The 16,612-nt window shown below is 37.5% G+C and overlaps 1 protein-coding gene across 5 annotated transcripts in view; it reads right to left on the reverse strand.

The window, feature by feature from the left end:
• Nucleotides 1-16,612, reverse strand: part of Ppp2r3a (protein phosphatase 2 regulatory subunit B''alpha) — a 136,159-nt gene that overhangs the window by 30,833 nt on the left and 88,714 nt on the right. For all 5 annotated transcript variants that reach the window (XM_076918040.1, XM_034484018.2, XM_076918041.1 and 2 more), the window contains 2 exons: nt 8,477-8,563; nt 3,153-3,309 (listed from right to left, as the gene is read on the reverse strand). In XM_076918040.1, coding sequence (XP_076774155.1) covers nt 3,153-3,309; nt 8,477-8,563 — 244 coding nt within the window. The remainder of the gene's footprint in view (nt 1-3,152; nt 3,310-8,476; nt 8,564-16,612) is intronic.

Here is a 16,612-nt window from a genome sequence, read left to right on the forward strand (position 1 = left end):
GTTGTTATTGGTTCTACTGGGGTTTGAACATGCTAGGCAGCCAACCTACTACTGAGCTGCATCCCCAGTAACAATTATATCTTCAAATAGTATGTTGGTTTTTGATGACAGACCCTAGCAAATATATAGCAGTATACCTTTAAAATTCAAAATAGCCAAAAGGAGAGGGGGCAGGGAGAGCGGGAAGAAGGGAAAGAAATGAGAAAAGAGGAGAGGGGGAGGGAAGGGATCTCTAGAGCTGTTATTTAACAAGTATCTCATGCAATGGAATGCACACTAAAATCTCAGGGCTACCAAGGAATTCAATAGAGGGTTGCAGCTCCCAGCATCTGTTCTGCTTAGAGTTGGTATAGTCAACAGAAAGACAAGTCAGTTTGGCTAGGAAAATTAGAACTACATGTGTCAAGATAGCCATGCCTGGCCAGATACAAAAGCCTCAATAGTCTCTGTACTTTGTTGATTTTTGATTTATTGGATAAATATTTTATACTAGAGAGAAACATATAGAAAACAGCAAAAATATTAAATTCTAATGCTAACATCTTTTAAGCCAATTTAATTTTATTTTCTGTGTGTGAGTGTTTTGCCTGCATGTATATACATGCATCACATGAGTGTCTGTTGCCCATGGAGGTCAAAAGAGGACGTCAGATCCCTTGGCACTGGAGTTATAGACATTTGTGAACTGCTATATAGGTGGTGGGAAAGGAGCCTGTGCTCTCTGCAAGAGCAGTAAGTCCTCTTAACTGCTGAGGCAGCACTCCTGCCCCTTTTTCTTTTTTAGAAGATTGTCTTAACTTTGGAAAGTTTAAACTAAAGACTGTGGTCTGAAGCTGAATTACGTGAGTGGACAAAAATGTTGATTTTGAGTGCCCCCTTCACCACATCATTACCATTTGATCCAATTAGTAAATACAATATGTAGAAACTTGACGGCAATAAGAATAGGAGAGAGGCTTTAGAGCCATAGTATGTGCAAGCTGGCTCACAGACACGGTTAATGGAAATGCACAGCGAATAAGGCTGATTGGAGACCCTTCTGAATGTGGTAGTCTGTGTTATTGATGACAGAAAGATTATGACTACTTGAAGGATGAAGGCAACAGCATTACTATGTTTATCAGATAAGTACATCTGAGTTTTGCTAATGGTTCCTGCTTGGCATGCAAGAATATAAGAGAGAACTCTGTTGGTTTCCCTACCATCCCTTCACAGATAGGGTCTATATTGCCCAGGCTGGGTTCCAAATAATGGTTTACAGAAATTCTCCTGTTTCAGCTTCTTCAGGATCTGTGACTATAGGCCTGGGCTACTGTGCTTGGCTCAAATCCAAATCAGACCAGACTAGACTAGACCAGACCAAACCAAACCAAACCTCGGTTTCTTAAATGTGCAAAGTTCTATGAAACGTGGTGATCAGATAAAACTAGCTATATAGGGCGGATTGCAGCTTAATGGTAGAGCTTTTGTCAAGCATATATGAGACCCTGGGCTTAATCCCTAGTACTGCAAAAATCAATCATTCATGAAGTGGGGCTTGTCACATCCCATATTCTAAACGACAAAAACAAAATTTAGCACATTAAAGATTTGTTCTCTACTATCTCTAAAATAACCAAGTCTGGTTCAAAAACTGCTCAGAAGACATTTAAAGATAGAATAAAAATAATCTTATGAGAGGAGAATGAATCAATATACTTTGGTACTTAGTTAAGAATATTACATAGTGGGTTGAGATGGATCAGTGGTTAAGAGCACTGACTACTCTTCCAGAGGTCCTGAGTTTGATTCTCAGCAACCACATGGTGGCTTACAACCAGCTGAATGGGATCTGATGCCCTCTTTGTGTCTGAAGACAGCTAAAGTATATTCATATAGATGATATAATGATATATATATACTATATAATAATAAATAATAAATAATTTAAAAAAGATTGAGCTTTAAAAAAAGAATATTAAATATTAGGGGCCAACAAGATAGCTCAGTGGGTAATTCTTTTTTAACAAAAAGAAAATGTAATTTCCATGTAGAGAAACTATCTTTCTGGAGTTAAAAAAGTAACCTTAAAAAAAGATTTACTTTGTGGGTCTGTGTGAGCAGGTGAGTGCAAACGCCCTCAGAGGCCGGGGAGGTTATAAGATCCTCTGCAACAAGGGCTGGGGGAGAGTGGGAGCTCTGTGAGGGGGGCGCTGGGACCCGAACTCTAGAAGAATAGCCAGTGCTCTTAAGCACTGAGACTTCTCTCTTGCCCCCAGTCTTTGAAATCTGAGGCAGGACAGCTTGGTTTACATATTGGCCAGGCCAGCCAAGGGAACATACATAGTGAGACCCGTAGAAGGGGGTGGGAAGAGTTCATTTTTAGCACTGACAGAAATATTAAATGAGAAAGTTTTCAAATAGATTTCTATCTAATTATCAGCTTAATGGTACATACTACTACAAAGACTTCCCACTTTTTTTTTTTTTTTTTGGTTTTTCGAGACAGGGTTTCTCTGTGTAGCCCTGGCTGTCCTAGAACTCACTCTGTAGACCAGGCTGGCCTCGAACTCAGAAATCCACCTGCCTCTGCCTCCCAAGTGCTGGGATTAAAGGCATGTGCCACCACTGCCCGGCGACTTCCCACTTTTTTTTTTTTTTTTTAAAGAATTTATTTATTTATTTTGTGTAAGTACACTGTAGCTGTCTTCAGACACCCATATGAGGGCATCAGATCTCATTATGGATGGTTGTGAGCCACCATGTAGTTGCTGGGATTTGAACTCATGACCTCTAGAAGAGCAGTCAGTGCTCTTAACCACTGAGCCATCTCACCAGCCCGACTTCCCACTTTTAAAACTGTGGTTACTTACTTACCTCCAAGCCTCTTCTCTGGTTTCTAAGTTTAAAAAATTATCTTTGGCTAGGCATAGTGGCACATACCTTTAACCCCAACACTGGAGAGGCACAGGCAGGGAGTCCTCTATGAGTTTGAGGCCAGCCTGGTCTACAGAGCGAACAAAAAAAAATTACCTTTGTACATTCCCATTTAAAAATTATTGTCCCTATAAAGAGACTTAAAGAATTTAAGAAAGGGAATTTCTCATAACAAGGGGAGACAATTTATACAATTTTAAAAATAGGTTTACCTTAGTATCTATAGAATCACTCACCCTGGTCATTGTATCGAGACAGATCAGCTTGGCTGATGTACAGGTCATGATCACCATCTAGTTCCCAGAATTTACAATAAATGACATAGAAATGTTCATAAGAGAAGTAATCTGTGATTTGGTTTATATCTTCCTCTTCCTCCAAAAGGGCCAGAGTCTGAAATGGTATGAATAAAAGAATTAATTTTTAAATGATGTTCAAGTGCTTTGGTTATTATAGTCTTGAAAATTTCTATTCATTAACTTAAAATTTTGATTTTGGTACCAAACCAGGAACTGTGTGAGTGCATTCGTGTGGTCTGAGACAGGGTTTCTCTGGTGTCAGGGGCAGGCTTGCTTATTCAGTGAAGGCCTAAATTCAGCAATAGGCCTAAGTCAGCTTGCTAACACAAAGTCTTGTTCTCTGTGGAAAAACACTGAACAGATGGCTATGGGATCTTGTAAACAAGCAGCCTTGGTGGAGATTTACCAGCCTGGATGATAGTCATAGACCTTGCAGATAGGTAGCCGTGGTGGATAGTACCAGCTTGGATAAGAAATGAGTGAATCATAGACAGAGTCCTAGTGACCTGTTCCCTGAACCTTCACTCAGCCGATAGCCTGTTCTAGAAGATATCTGTACACCTACAATCCTGCGTCATCCCCTTCCTCACATCCTGCCTTTGTGTTTATAACCCCTGTGTGAAAAAGTAAAAATTGGCGGTTTGATCAGACTCTAGACAAGCCGCTCGTTCTTTGTGTCCCCTGTTCTCCAGTTCTCTCTTCCAGGTCTTCTGATCCCAGTTCAATGCCATGTGGGACTGGGGCACTCTGTCCTGGAACTTGCTTTGTAGTCCAGGCTAGCCTCAAACTTGGAGATCCACCTGCCTATGGCTCCTGAGTGCTGGGATTAAAGGAGTGCGCCACCATTGCCTGGCCAAGAGAGTATCTTTGTAATAAGCAGCCCTCCACTATTCATGTTCATAAACTAAGATTCCTTAATTTTTCAAAATTATATGAGCAATATTAAGAAGAATGGGAACATACATATAATGCTGGGCTTTGTAATCGAAAAGTTTATCATAAGCATTACTTATGTATACAATTGTGGTTACATATGGTGGCCTGAAACAGAGGGCAGTGGGTGGAGCTAAGGGCTCTAGTGGAGATTCCATTAAGTGGGTAGAAAAATGAAAACATTTACATAATGAAAGAATCTTTAAGAAAACTTAACACAAAAATGTCAGGAATAAATATAAATGGGCTAAATCTCCTTCTTAAAATATTTTTGATCAAACATAAAACTCAAAACAGATAAATATATATTGTCTATAAGAGGAATGTCTAATGAGGCTGGTGAGATGGCTTGCCAGTAAGGGCTACTAAACATAATGAATTGAGTTTGATACTAGGGTCCATACTGTGGAAGGAAAGAACAGACTCCTGCTTCTGACCTTTACCTGATTACACATACCACACACAAATGTAATAAAAAATTTAAAAAGAATAATGTCCAAAATAAAAGAGGCCCATAAAAGACAAGTGTAAATAAAAAGAAAAATAGCTAACAATACTAACTGGAAATAAAGTGGAATACAAGGCAGAAAACACAGAGGACAAAAAGGACTATTTTGTAATATAAATGTATTGCTCTAATTGTGGTGGTTTGAATAGTGCCATGGGAAGTGGCACCATTAGGAGGTGTGGCCTTCTTGGAGGAAGTGTGTCATTGTGTAGGCAGGCTTTGAGGGCTCTGAGCATTCAAACTCCACCCAGGGCAGAAAAGATCCTCCTCCTGGCTGCCTGTGGAAGATAATCTCCTCCTTCTACTGCCATTGGATCAAGATGTAGAACTGTCAGCTCCTTCTCCAGTGTCTGCCTGGGTGCCACCATACTTCCCACCATGATGAAAATGGACTGAACCTCTGAAACTGTAAGCCAGCCCTGATCAATACTGTCCTTTGTAAGAGTTGCCTTGGTCATGGTGTCTCTTTACAGCAATGCAACCCAAACTAAGACACTGATAAATTATTTTTTAAATGTTTTATAATAGGAAGTAATTTTGTAAATTAAAAAAATCATTAAATTATATAAATTGTTTAATGGAAGGTTATGAAGTAAGCAAAATTAAATTACAGTCTTTGTAACACAAAGAAAAAACATTGTATAAGTGTATATTAACTCCTGCTATTGGTTGCCCTTCTGCCCTGCTTGGGTTCCCTAATAGCAAGAGAATAAAGAAAGGACAGATAGACAAACAAGCACACAAACAGGAAAGCTGGGATCTGGTGGGGTTCTCTGATACTACCTTGGAACCTCAGTTTGTTTATTAGGTATAGCACAGGGTGGTGGTAGTGGTTTAAGCTAGTCTCAGTAGGAAGTCTCTATAGTTGAGCCATACCAGGCTGTAAACATCCAGGAGGAAGTCACAATTGCTAGTTCTTGCACACACACATTAATCATCCATAAACACACATACTTGGACTCAAGAAAAGCTTTGCTATTTCTCTTGACCCTAGCCCATATAGGTAAAGAGTTTACCATATAGGTAAACAGGGCTAACTGTTCCTGGAGTCCTCCACAGGCCCTGCCCATGTCATAATACCAATCCACTCAGGACTTACTTACTCAAGGCTTTCTCTGCTCCCAAGTTAGTGAATATGTAAGGGAAAGGTTGAACTGGATTTTAAAGGGTTAATTTAACAGCATCTCTTAAAGTATCATTTGATCCAGGATTTTTTTCTTTTAGTAGTCTATTCTAGAGAAATTGTCATTCATATACCCAGAAGAGTAAGGTTCAAGATTAAGCATTACATCATTGTAATAGAAAAAATATAAAAATGCCCTAAGCCCCAACAGAGGAATATATAATCAATTACAGCATAGCCATGCAATCAATCATGCAGAATAGATGGACAGAAATAGAAGGAATCCCAAGACATTTTCAAGAGAAAAGAAAACCCAAACAAACTTATAAAGTAGTATCCTTTATAAATCCTCCCACATCCTTTAAAAAAGACCCCATAGAACCAGTGGGATTGCTTAGTGGGTAAAGGCACCTCCTGCCAAGCCTGATTTCCTGAATTTGATCCCCAAGACTACATGGTGGGGGAGAGAACCAACTCTGGCAATCTGTTTTTCTGACAATAGCACGTGCATGCTACCCCACTCCAAATGAATGAATGAAAGAAAGAAAGAAAGAAAGAAAATATCTTTCTCTATAGCATTCTTACAAAACAAAACAATATACTATGTATATAAAATGACACTAAAGGGGTTGCAGAGACAGTTCAGTGGTTAAGTGCACTAGCTACTTTTTCAGAGGACTCAGGTTTAGTTTCCAGCAGTCACATGATGGCTCGCTCACAACCCTCTGTAATTTCAGTCCCAGGGGACCGGACACCCTTTTATAGCTTCTGAGTGTACCAAGCACACATGTAGCACACATATATACCTGCAGACGAAAATTCTTATATATATAAATGAATATAATTTAAAGTAAGAATACAGATGTGTGAGTTCTCACTATGGGAAAGTGCATAAAATGCTTGGTGAAGAGATAAACAATGATTCGCCCCCCCACCCCCAACTCCCCCAAGATAGTGTTTCTCTGTGTTTAGCCCTGGCCATCTTGGAAATCACTCTGTAGACCACACTGGCCTCGAACTCACAGAGATCTGCCTTCTTCTGCATCTCAAGTGCTGAGATTAAAGGTGTGTGTAACCACCAACTGGCATAAACAGTGATTTTTTATTTTATTTTTTTACTCTAAATATATTCACAGAACTAGAATGTTTTGAGCATTTGTTCATGGACTCAAAAGAAGACTAAGGAAATGGATAAGAAAAAAAAAAAGAGGAGGGGAAAATAAGTCACCCTGTAGAAAGAGAACATTTGAATTTTACTCCCAGTTCTGCAGCCTGCTAGCTGTGTGCTTCTGTGCAAGTTACTCAACAACACCTGAGTCTCAAACTATATAATTACGAAAAGATTTTAATTAAAATAATAAAGAGTTAGGGGCTACAGTGAAGGCTCAGGGGTTAAGAGCATTTGTTGCTCTTGCAGAGGATCTGGGTTCAGTTCTTAGTACACACATACTGACTCACAATTATTCACAACCTAGTTCCATGGGCTCCAACACCCTCTTCTGACCTCCTTGGGAATAGTTACACATATAGTACATATACATACAAGTATTAAAAATGTGAGAAATTATAATTTTTGTGTTATTAAGGAAATTACTGTCTTCTTAACCCATCTTTAAATACCTACTGAGAGCCCAGGCAGGTATCAGATGTTCAATAACTATCAACAATGGTTGTGATGATGACTGTTCATTTTACAGCAGTGGTTCCCAGCCCTCCTAATGCTGCAATCCCTTAATACAGTTCATCAGGTTATGGTGACCCTTAAAAATTAGTTCCATTGCTACTTCATAACTAAATTTTGTTACTGTTATGAATCGTAATGTAAATATATGATATGTAGGATATCTGATATGCAGCCCTTGTGAAAGGGTTGTTTGACCCCCAAAGGAGTTGTGACCTGCAGGTTGAGAATCGATGGTACAGAGTAGCAAAATATTAGTTTATTTCTTATGGATTGCTAATTTGCCAGGCCTTCAATACCGTGTCTATCTCACATGAAGATAAAGATAGGGAGGATACAGAATATAAGGTACTGTGATTATTAAAACTTCATTTAGTATGATCTATTTAAAATATTCTTTTTCTTTCAAGTTTGAATCATTCTATTTTCTTTATATATTACCTCGGTAAAAGGCTCCCACTAGTGGTCAATAGTTTTTGTTTGATAAAATAACTAAAAATGTACTATTTCTAGCAAAGTAGAGTCATTACTGAAAGCATCAAGTCTATATACTTCCATTTCTTTGGCAAGCCCACTTTTCCAACCTGGTTAACTATCATGGGAGCCACTGGCCACTTGCACTAGTTGGAAGTTCTTGAACACGAGGGACATTTTCTGCTTCTGGCTTTGGCTTGTGCTGTTGCTGCTTCCTGGAAACCTTCCCTTCCTATTGATATTTTATCCTGCTAAACTGATATTCTCCCAGATGAACATCACATGTTGATCCTTCTGAGGCTTCTTCTGCATCTTTTATGTACACGTATCAATTCAGGTATAGATGTACATTTCTGTTTTTGTTTTACAGCATATACCTTCAGGCAGAAATCCTATATTATTTTTATCTTGATAGCCCCTCCCCAACGTGGGTAACTGATAAGTGCTTCAGTCAATCAATTGGAAGAAGTGATACTTAGAACTTTGCAACAGAGTAAGAAAAAAACTTAAATTAAGTAAAATTATTAAATTGAGAGGCATACTTGCAAAAAGTTGCTTTTCCTTATCTCTGTCGAAGTAATTTTTCCACTCCAGGATCTGTTGACTGTGTAGAATATTCTCTGAACAACCTAGTTTCAAAAGGAAAACAAAACCAATTAAGAGAAAACTTCAGATCTCTAATACCCTACTGAAGGCCAAATTATGAATATCTGTAGAACTAATTCAAGCAACAACTTTTGATGTCAGTTGCAATTTTGAATAAAAAAATAAAACTGTATTTTCACCCTATATACAGTATAAATTATATATATATACAGTATAAATTTGCCTCTGTAAGAGAAAAACCTCCCTATCATGTTTTCATTTCCTAACCACTTATATCTCACTCCCATTGTGTCTCGGTTACACAGGGACACCTCAAACGGTGCTCACTGGGCTGTGTACAGTTGGTAAGGTAATGAGGTAGGGGGATTCTCCTTGTGTTGGCTTAATAATCAGTAAGTCAGAGGATGGCTGTTAAACTGGTCTGATTCAAACGAGTGTTATTTTGCTTATTAAAGTTGTATTTAGGCCTAGCTTAGCTCTTTTTCTGCAAACCTTTCAGCCTTTCCTCCTGCCCCATCTCCATTCCTTTCTGTCAGCTGATGACCCAGGAACATTTTGTACCAGGGACCTCACAGTCATCACGCTTGCCCAGGATCCAGAGAGGGCAACAGTAACCAAAGAACATAACACTCGCCCAAATATTGATATCAAAAAACTCTTCCAACATCATTCTTCAGATGACTAGATCCCAGCATAAGAAGCAAACAGATACAGCATTTTAATAATAGACTTCAAACCAAAAATTAATCAGAAGAGATAGGAAAGGGAACTACATATTCATTAAAGGAAAAAAAAACATCAAGAGGATATTGGAATTCTAAACATTTATGTGCCAGCCACAGGACCCAACTTCATAAAAGAAACACTATTACAGCTAAAACATCACCTATTGACCTTTATAGAGTGATAGCGGGTGACTTCAATACCCAGCTCTTGCCAATAAAAAGGTCATCCAGACACAAACTAAACGGAAATGCTGGAGCTAAATATGTCATAAATCAAAGGGATGTAGTAGACATCTACTGAATATTTCACCCAAACACAAAAGAATGTACTTTCTTCTTAGTAGCCGATGGAACTTTCTCCAAAATTGATCACATACTTGGACATGAAGCAAGTCTCAGCTCGATATCAGCAAGATTAAAGCTCAATATCAACAAAAGAAATGTACTAAGTGCTTACATTTAAAAAAAAACAACCAAACAAACCTGGAGAGATCTTATCTTAGTAATTCAGTGATACCTGAAAGCCCTAGAGCAACAAGAAGAAATAATACTCCAAAAGAGTAGATGGTAAGAGATAACTGAATTCAGGAATGAAATCAATGTAATAAAACAAACAAAAATACAAAAAAATTAATAAAACAAAGGGTTGGTCCTTTGACAAAAATCAACAAAACAGAAAAAGCCTTAGCCAAAGTAACTAAAAGACCGGAGTCTTTGATATTTATTATCCAAATTAATAAAATTCAGAGTGAAAAGGTGGATATTAGAACAGATACTGAAGAAGTTCAGAGCATCATAAACTTTACAGATCTATACTGCACCAAACTGAGAAAAGAATCAATACCAAGTAAGCAATTTAAAGAGGCCCATAACTCCATGTCCCCTAAAGAGATTAAAGACTTCCAGCTGGGGGTGGGGACAGTGAAGTCCAGGGCCACACTGATTCAGCATAGAATTCTGCCAGAGCTTCAAAGAAGAATTAATAGCAATATTCCTCAAATTATTCTGCAAAATAGACATTGGGGGAAATTTTACAATTATTTTTATAAGGCCACTATTACCCTGATACCTAAACCATACAAAGAGCCAAAAATTATATAGATCAATATCTCTTATGAATGCAAAGATTCTAAATAAAATATTTGCAATTTAAATCCAAGAACACACCAAAAATAGTTTCCACCATGATGAAGATGGCTTCATTCCAGAGATACAGGGATGATTCAACATATGTAGATCAGTCAACATAATCCATAAAGATAAACAGATTGAAAGATTAAAAACTATGTGACCATCTCATTAGATGCAGAAAAGAATTGTAGCATCCCTTCATGATAAAAGTCCTGGAGAGACTAGGAATACAACGGACATATGTAATAAAGGCAACTCTACAGCCAAATCCATAAACAGAAACTCAATTTCTAATAAAACCAAGAGCAAGATAAGTATATCTATCCACTCTCTTCCTACTTACTCAATATAGTACTTAGTTATACCAGTAAGACAGCTAAATAAAGGGAATGCAAATAGGAAAGGAAGAAATCAAAATATCTTCATTTTCAGATGATATATACATAAAAGATCCTCAAAATTCCACCAGGAAAACTTCTGCAGTTCATAAACACAGCAAAGTATCAGGATACAAAACTGACATACAAAAAAAAAAAAAATCAGTAGCCTTTCTATATACAATGAGTCTGAGAGAATTCAACTATCTTTTACAATGACCTAAAATTTTTTGGGGGGGCAAATCTAATTAATCAACTTAGACTTGAGTAATAAAAACTTTAAGCCATTGACAAAATAAACTGAAGAGACAAGAAGATAGAAAACTCTTCCATGCTCATGGATTGGTAGGATTATTATTGAAAAATGGTCATCCTATCAATAGCATTCTACAGATTCAGTCCCCATCAAAATTCCAACAAAATTCTTCACAGAAATTTATTTAAACTTCTTGTGGAAAGATTAAAAATCGAAGATAGCTAAAACAATTCTTAATAATAAAAGAACTTCTGGAGATATACACCATCCCAGATTCCAATTCATTCTACAGAGCTATAGTAATAAACACAGCATGGTATTGTCATAAAAACAGACATGCTGATCAATGGAATTGAAGAACCAGACATACTTTTGTACATCTGATTTTGACAAAAAGGCAAAAAATACACACTGGAAAATAAGAAATCTTTAACAGTTGGTGTAGAAGACTAAATCAGATACATATTTATCTTCTATACAAAACTCGATTTAAAGATCAAGGAGCTCATCCTAAGACCAGATATCCTGAATCTGATAAAATGAAACTGGGGAATATACTTGAACCAATTGTCACAGGAAAGGACTTTCTTAACAAGACACCGGGTAGCTGTCAACTCCGAGTCTGACCAGAGACCCTAACCAGTTAGAAGTATTTTCCCACGGGGAATAAAGTTTGCTTTTGGTTTATTTCTGAAAACAAAACAAAACAAGACACCGATAGCACAGGCACTGAGACCAGAAATAATAAGAGGGACCTCATGAAGCTGAAAAGCTTGTGTGTGGCAAAGGGCATTGTCATATGGGGAAAGCAGCAGCCTACAAAGTGGGAAATGATCTCTTCCAATTATACATCTGATAGAGGATTAATATCTAAAATAAAGAACCAAAATTACAGAAGAAAACAACCCAAATAAAAAATGTGATACCGAACTAAGCAGAGAATTCTCAAAAGAGGAAACACAAATTGCTGAGAACATTTAAAGATATGTTCAATATTGTCAGCCATCAGAATAATGCAAATTAAAACTTCCTTGAGATTTCATCTTACCATAGTCAGAATGGCCAAGATCAATGAAACACATGATACACATGCTGGCAGGGATGTAGGGAAAGGGAACATCCATCCATTGCTGGTAGGAGTGCAAGCTAGTAAAGCCACCATGGGAATCAGTGTGGCAGTTTCTCAGGAAGCTGGGACCATTCTACCTCAATATCCAGCTATATTAGGCTTGGCCATTTACCCAAAGGACTATTATCCCACTACAGAGACGTTTGCCCATCCATGTTCACTGTTGCTCTGTCATAATATCCAGAAACTGAGAACAGTCAATGTGTGCACTAACTGATGAGTGAGCAATGGGAATGTGGGACATTTACACAATAGAAGACTACTTAGTTACAAAATTATCAGATAAATGGATGGAGCTAGAAAAAAAAAAATGATCCCCGAGTCAAGTAACCTAGACCCAAAGAGACAAATATTGCCTGTTTTCTCCTATATGTGATGTTTGCTTTTAAGCCTTCAATATGTATGCTGCAATCTGAAGTGAGTAAAGGACTAGCAGGGAGGAAAGGTTCTCCAAAGGAGAAATAAGACAGATTGGTATGGAGAGACAAAGAAGAGACTAGAACTAGGGAGATTAAGTCGGGAGAGGGATGGAAGAGAAGGTAAAGGAGGGACTATAGGAAGGCACACTATCACTAAAGGACATTTAAAATCATATGGAAACCTACTACTGTAGAAATATTCTAAAATAGACACATATATGAGGGAAATCTAAATGGAGTCACCAAATAATAGGGGACACAATGCCCGGACTAGATACCTTATGTTACCAAGTTAAACAAGCCTCCAGTGCCAGAGCTGAGTTCATTTTGTTGAGTCTTTGGCCCTGTGGAAATCCCTAAACATCACAGGATATTATCAAGGCTATTGGTTATTCTGCACAGCCTAACAGTCCCTATTGCTGAAGACAATACTTACACATGTCATCAAACACGGAAGAGTACAGCTGCTGTTAACTAGGAGCTTCACTCTGACTGACTAGAACTCATAGTATTGGAATGTCCTCTGCAAGCTACCAGAGGAGGAGGATAATCATCAGCATTTTCTTTTTTCTTTCTTTTCTTTTTTTTTAAAAATATTTATTTATTTATTTTATGCATATGAGTACATTGTGGCTGTCTTCAGACACACCAGAAAAGGGCACCAGATCCTATTACAGATGGTTGTGAGCCACCATGTGGTTGCTGGGAATTGAACTCAGGACCTCTGGAAGAGCAGCCAGTGCTCTTAACTGCTGAGCCATCTCTCCAGCCCTCATCAGTATTTTCTATCTATAAAACCTGGTCACCTGTAACAGTAACTTGCCTGCAAGATATACTAGTACAATAATGGCACAAACGTTTTAGGAGTAACCAACTACTTTTAAAAAGATTGATCAAAAGGCCCGCTACATGGGATAAACTCATACCTGACACTGCAGTGCGAAGGTCAGAGGATAATTTTTGGGATTTGGTTATCTCCACCTACTTAGTCCAGAAATTGAACTAAGGCCATCAGGCTTGTTGGTAGGTGCCTTTAATAGCTGAACCATCTTGCTGGCCCTCAAAGTCAGTATTAATATACACATAAAATTTTTCTTGTTCAGTATCACTAGAATTTTACATAAATTTATTTCTTAGACTATAAACTTAAAGTATGTATATTATTTATGGAAGCAAAATATTATAAAACTTTGATCTGCATTAGTTTTCCTTTTCTACTTTAAAAACAATTTAAGTATGTTTATGTGTAGATGTGAATATATACACTTATATGTAAGTAGGTGCCCCTGGAGTTCAAAAGAGGGCATCAGATCCCCTGGAGCTGGAGTTGCAGGAGTTATGAGCTGCCCATGTGGGTCCTTGAACCAAACTCTCGTCCTCTGGAAGAGCAGTACATACTTTTAACTATGGAAATGTTTTTCCAGCCCCCTTTCTACCTTTTGGCACAATTTTAAATTTTTAGGAATTTAAAAGTTTTATGTGATAGAGAGATGGCTCAGTGATTAAGAACATTTGTTGCTCTTGCAGAGACCTAAGTTTGGTTCCCAGCACCTGCAAGATGTCTCATAACCATCGGATCCAGGGGATCTGATGCCCTCTTCTCTGTGACATGAGGTATACATGTGACACACATACATCCATGTAGGCAAAACACTCATATGTAAAAATTTAAAAACCCACATAAGTGTGTTAGGTGTGTTCTGTTGAGTCTTTGCTAAGCTGCTTTGTTAGCAGTGTAAAACAACACACTAGTATCTTCCATGTCCCCAGTCTCCACATTCTGAGGCCCAGCTTCATAGCAGATTTATTGTTTCTTCATTACTGAAGTAGGGCTACCATCTAGTGGCGAAAGCATGTAGCAGCTGGCTCTCCATTTTGCTTGCTATTTTAACAACTTTGTCACAATTTTGGAATATAAAAAATAGCAAGAATCATTCTTTACTTCTAGTGAGAAGAATAAAACTGTCAATCTTTGACCAAGACTTCTAGTCAAGTTGACAGACAAGTTGAATTGTATTAGTCCCCTTCTTTGTATATATGAAGATGGAAACTAATTCACAATATAGGCTGCCAGCAAAGGAAATGCTTGGCTCTATTACATGTTATTTTTTGAAAGTAGATGAAATACAGAGAGGAATTAACAAGGAATTCCAACTATAGGTGATGAGTGCAGTCAAGCAATGGAGGCCTGGCTCTTCTATCTGGAAAGGCACAGTGAGTGGATCACCAATTCATTCTTTGACTGTTAGAGCTCTGAAATTTCTTTACAGTCTTTCTAAATAATTTGGACAGCTATACAATGTTTCTAAAAAAACAATTTCTTTCTATGTCAAGAGAAAAGGGGACCAAGTTTAAAGCTCAGTGGTGAAAAGTAGCTAATGCACAGCTTGGCAATTTTAGCTTAAAGTGATAGATTCAGGCCAAGTGAGAGACCGAGTAAACCACTGAGACACCATCTGTGCAAGCCTAGAATAACTTCACTGCTGGTGCCAGTGCCACCAAGAACTCTGAAGGCTCATTGCTCACTTTAAAAACTTAAATGGGCCACCTCCTTTTTCAAATGCTGGCATATGTTGGCATACTAAAGCAGAGCATTTATTCACTAACAATCTCTTGGCCTGACATGTAAAACTGTAATTCAAAGGCTATAATTTGTTGGTATTGATATTTTCATTCGTTGTCAAAACAGCTTAATTTTTCAGTTGGTAACTTTTTCAGGAAATAAGGAATACGGGGTGACTTTTGGAGTATTTTCTTTCCTAGCTGATGTTCTTTCTAGTCTTAAAAATACTGACAAAATAGTTACTGAAATAGAATATATATTTCTATATCACAGACCTTCATAATTTATTAATTATGATCTTCACTGTTTTTGCTATGTGTAGGATGTTTCTTTAGTTTGGTCACTTTCATGTCCAAGAATACAATTAGTCAATTTCATACTAGAGAGTATGTTGCATTTGTTCTAGAAAAACCTCACTTGTACAAACTTAATACTAAAGTTTCAGCAACTTCATGCTATTGTTTGGCTAGATTTCATAATAGAAAGAAAGGCTTTGGAAAGAATAGGAGGTAACCAATAAAAAGTTCTGTTTTTAGATACTCATTGTTATCCTAGGACACTGTGCATGTCAGACAAGTGCTCACCACTGAGCGACACACATTTCTAGCCCTTCATTGTTGTACATTTTCTCTGCTCTTTTCTTTTAGGGTGATGGTATAAATTACCACAGTCCAGTATTCTGTTATCTCAGTATCACAGATTCACATTATGCACTTCCAAGTGAGTCGTGGTACTCTGTATGATGCTGTTTTACTATTACAAACCTTTTCCAGTTTAGTGCCTACCTCTGAGTGATAGATTCATTTTTCTGAACTGAAGACAAAGCATAGTACTAACATAAAAGTGTGCATTTCATACATGTAAGCAATAATACGCAAATACCATAAAACGATGATAGCAGAGATAGTTAATTATATTTTCTGAGTGACTAGTTTTCTCTTTGTTCAATAAGCTGATGGAATTTCCTAAAAAGTGGGATTTCATAACTTTTCTCTTTAAAATCCATAAGCTTCGTGGATACCAGTTTCTGGAAGACCACAGACTGCTAAAGGCTCAGCCATGTTAAAAAATAGTAAACTAGAAAGAATGAAGAACATTTATCTCTTTACTTTTCTGTTCATTAGCCTATTTTCTGTGAATAAATTCTAAATTAAACATAATTTCTGAGATTTTTTTTTTTTGAGACAGGACCTTGATCCATAGCTCAGGCTGGTCCCAAACTTCAGATCCTTTTGCCTCAGCCTCTGAATTACCTGGGTTTATAAAAAACAAAAACAAAAACAAAAACACTGAAAAACTTAAATTATGCTGTTAATGTGCACTAAGCTTACAGAACAACCAATGACCAAAACTCAATAATTTTCCTTGGATCTGCAGAATTAATGTAGAGTTCTTTTAAAAAACGTGTGTGTGTGTGCGCACATACACATATGTGCATACGTGCACCTGCAAACACACATGTGGAGGCCAGA

This window comes from Arvicanthis niloticus, chromosome 21 (assembly GCF_011762505.2).
Source record: "Arvicanthis niloticus isolate mArvNil1 chromosome 21, mArvNil1.pat.X, whole genome shotgun sequence".
NCBI classification, from domain to species: domain Eukaryota; kingdom Metazoa; phylum Chordata; class Mammalia; order Rodentia; family Muridae; genus Arvicanthis; species Arvicanthis niloticus.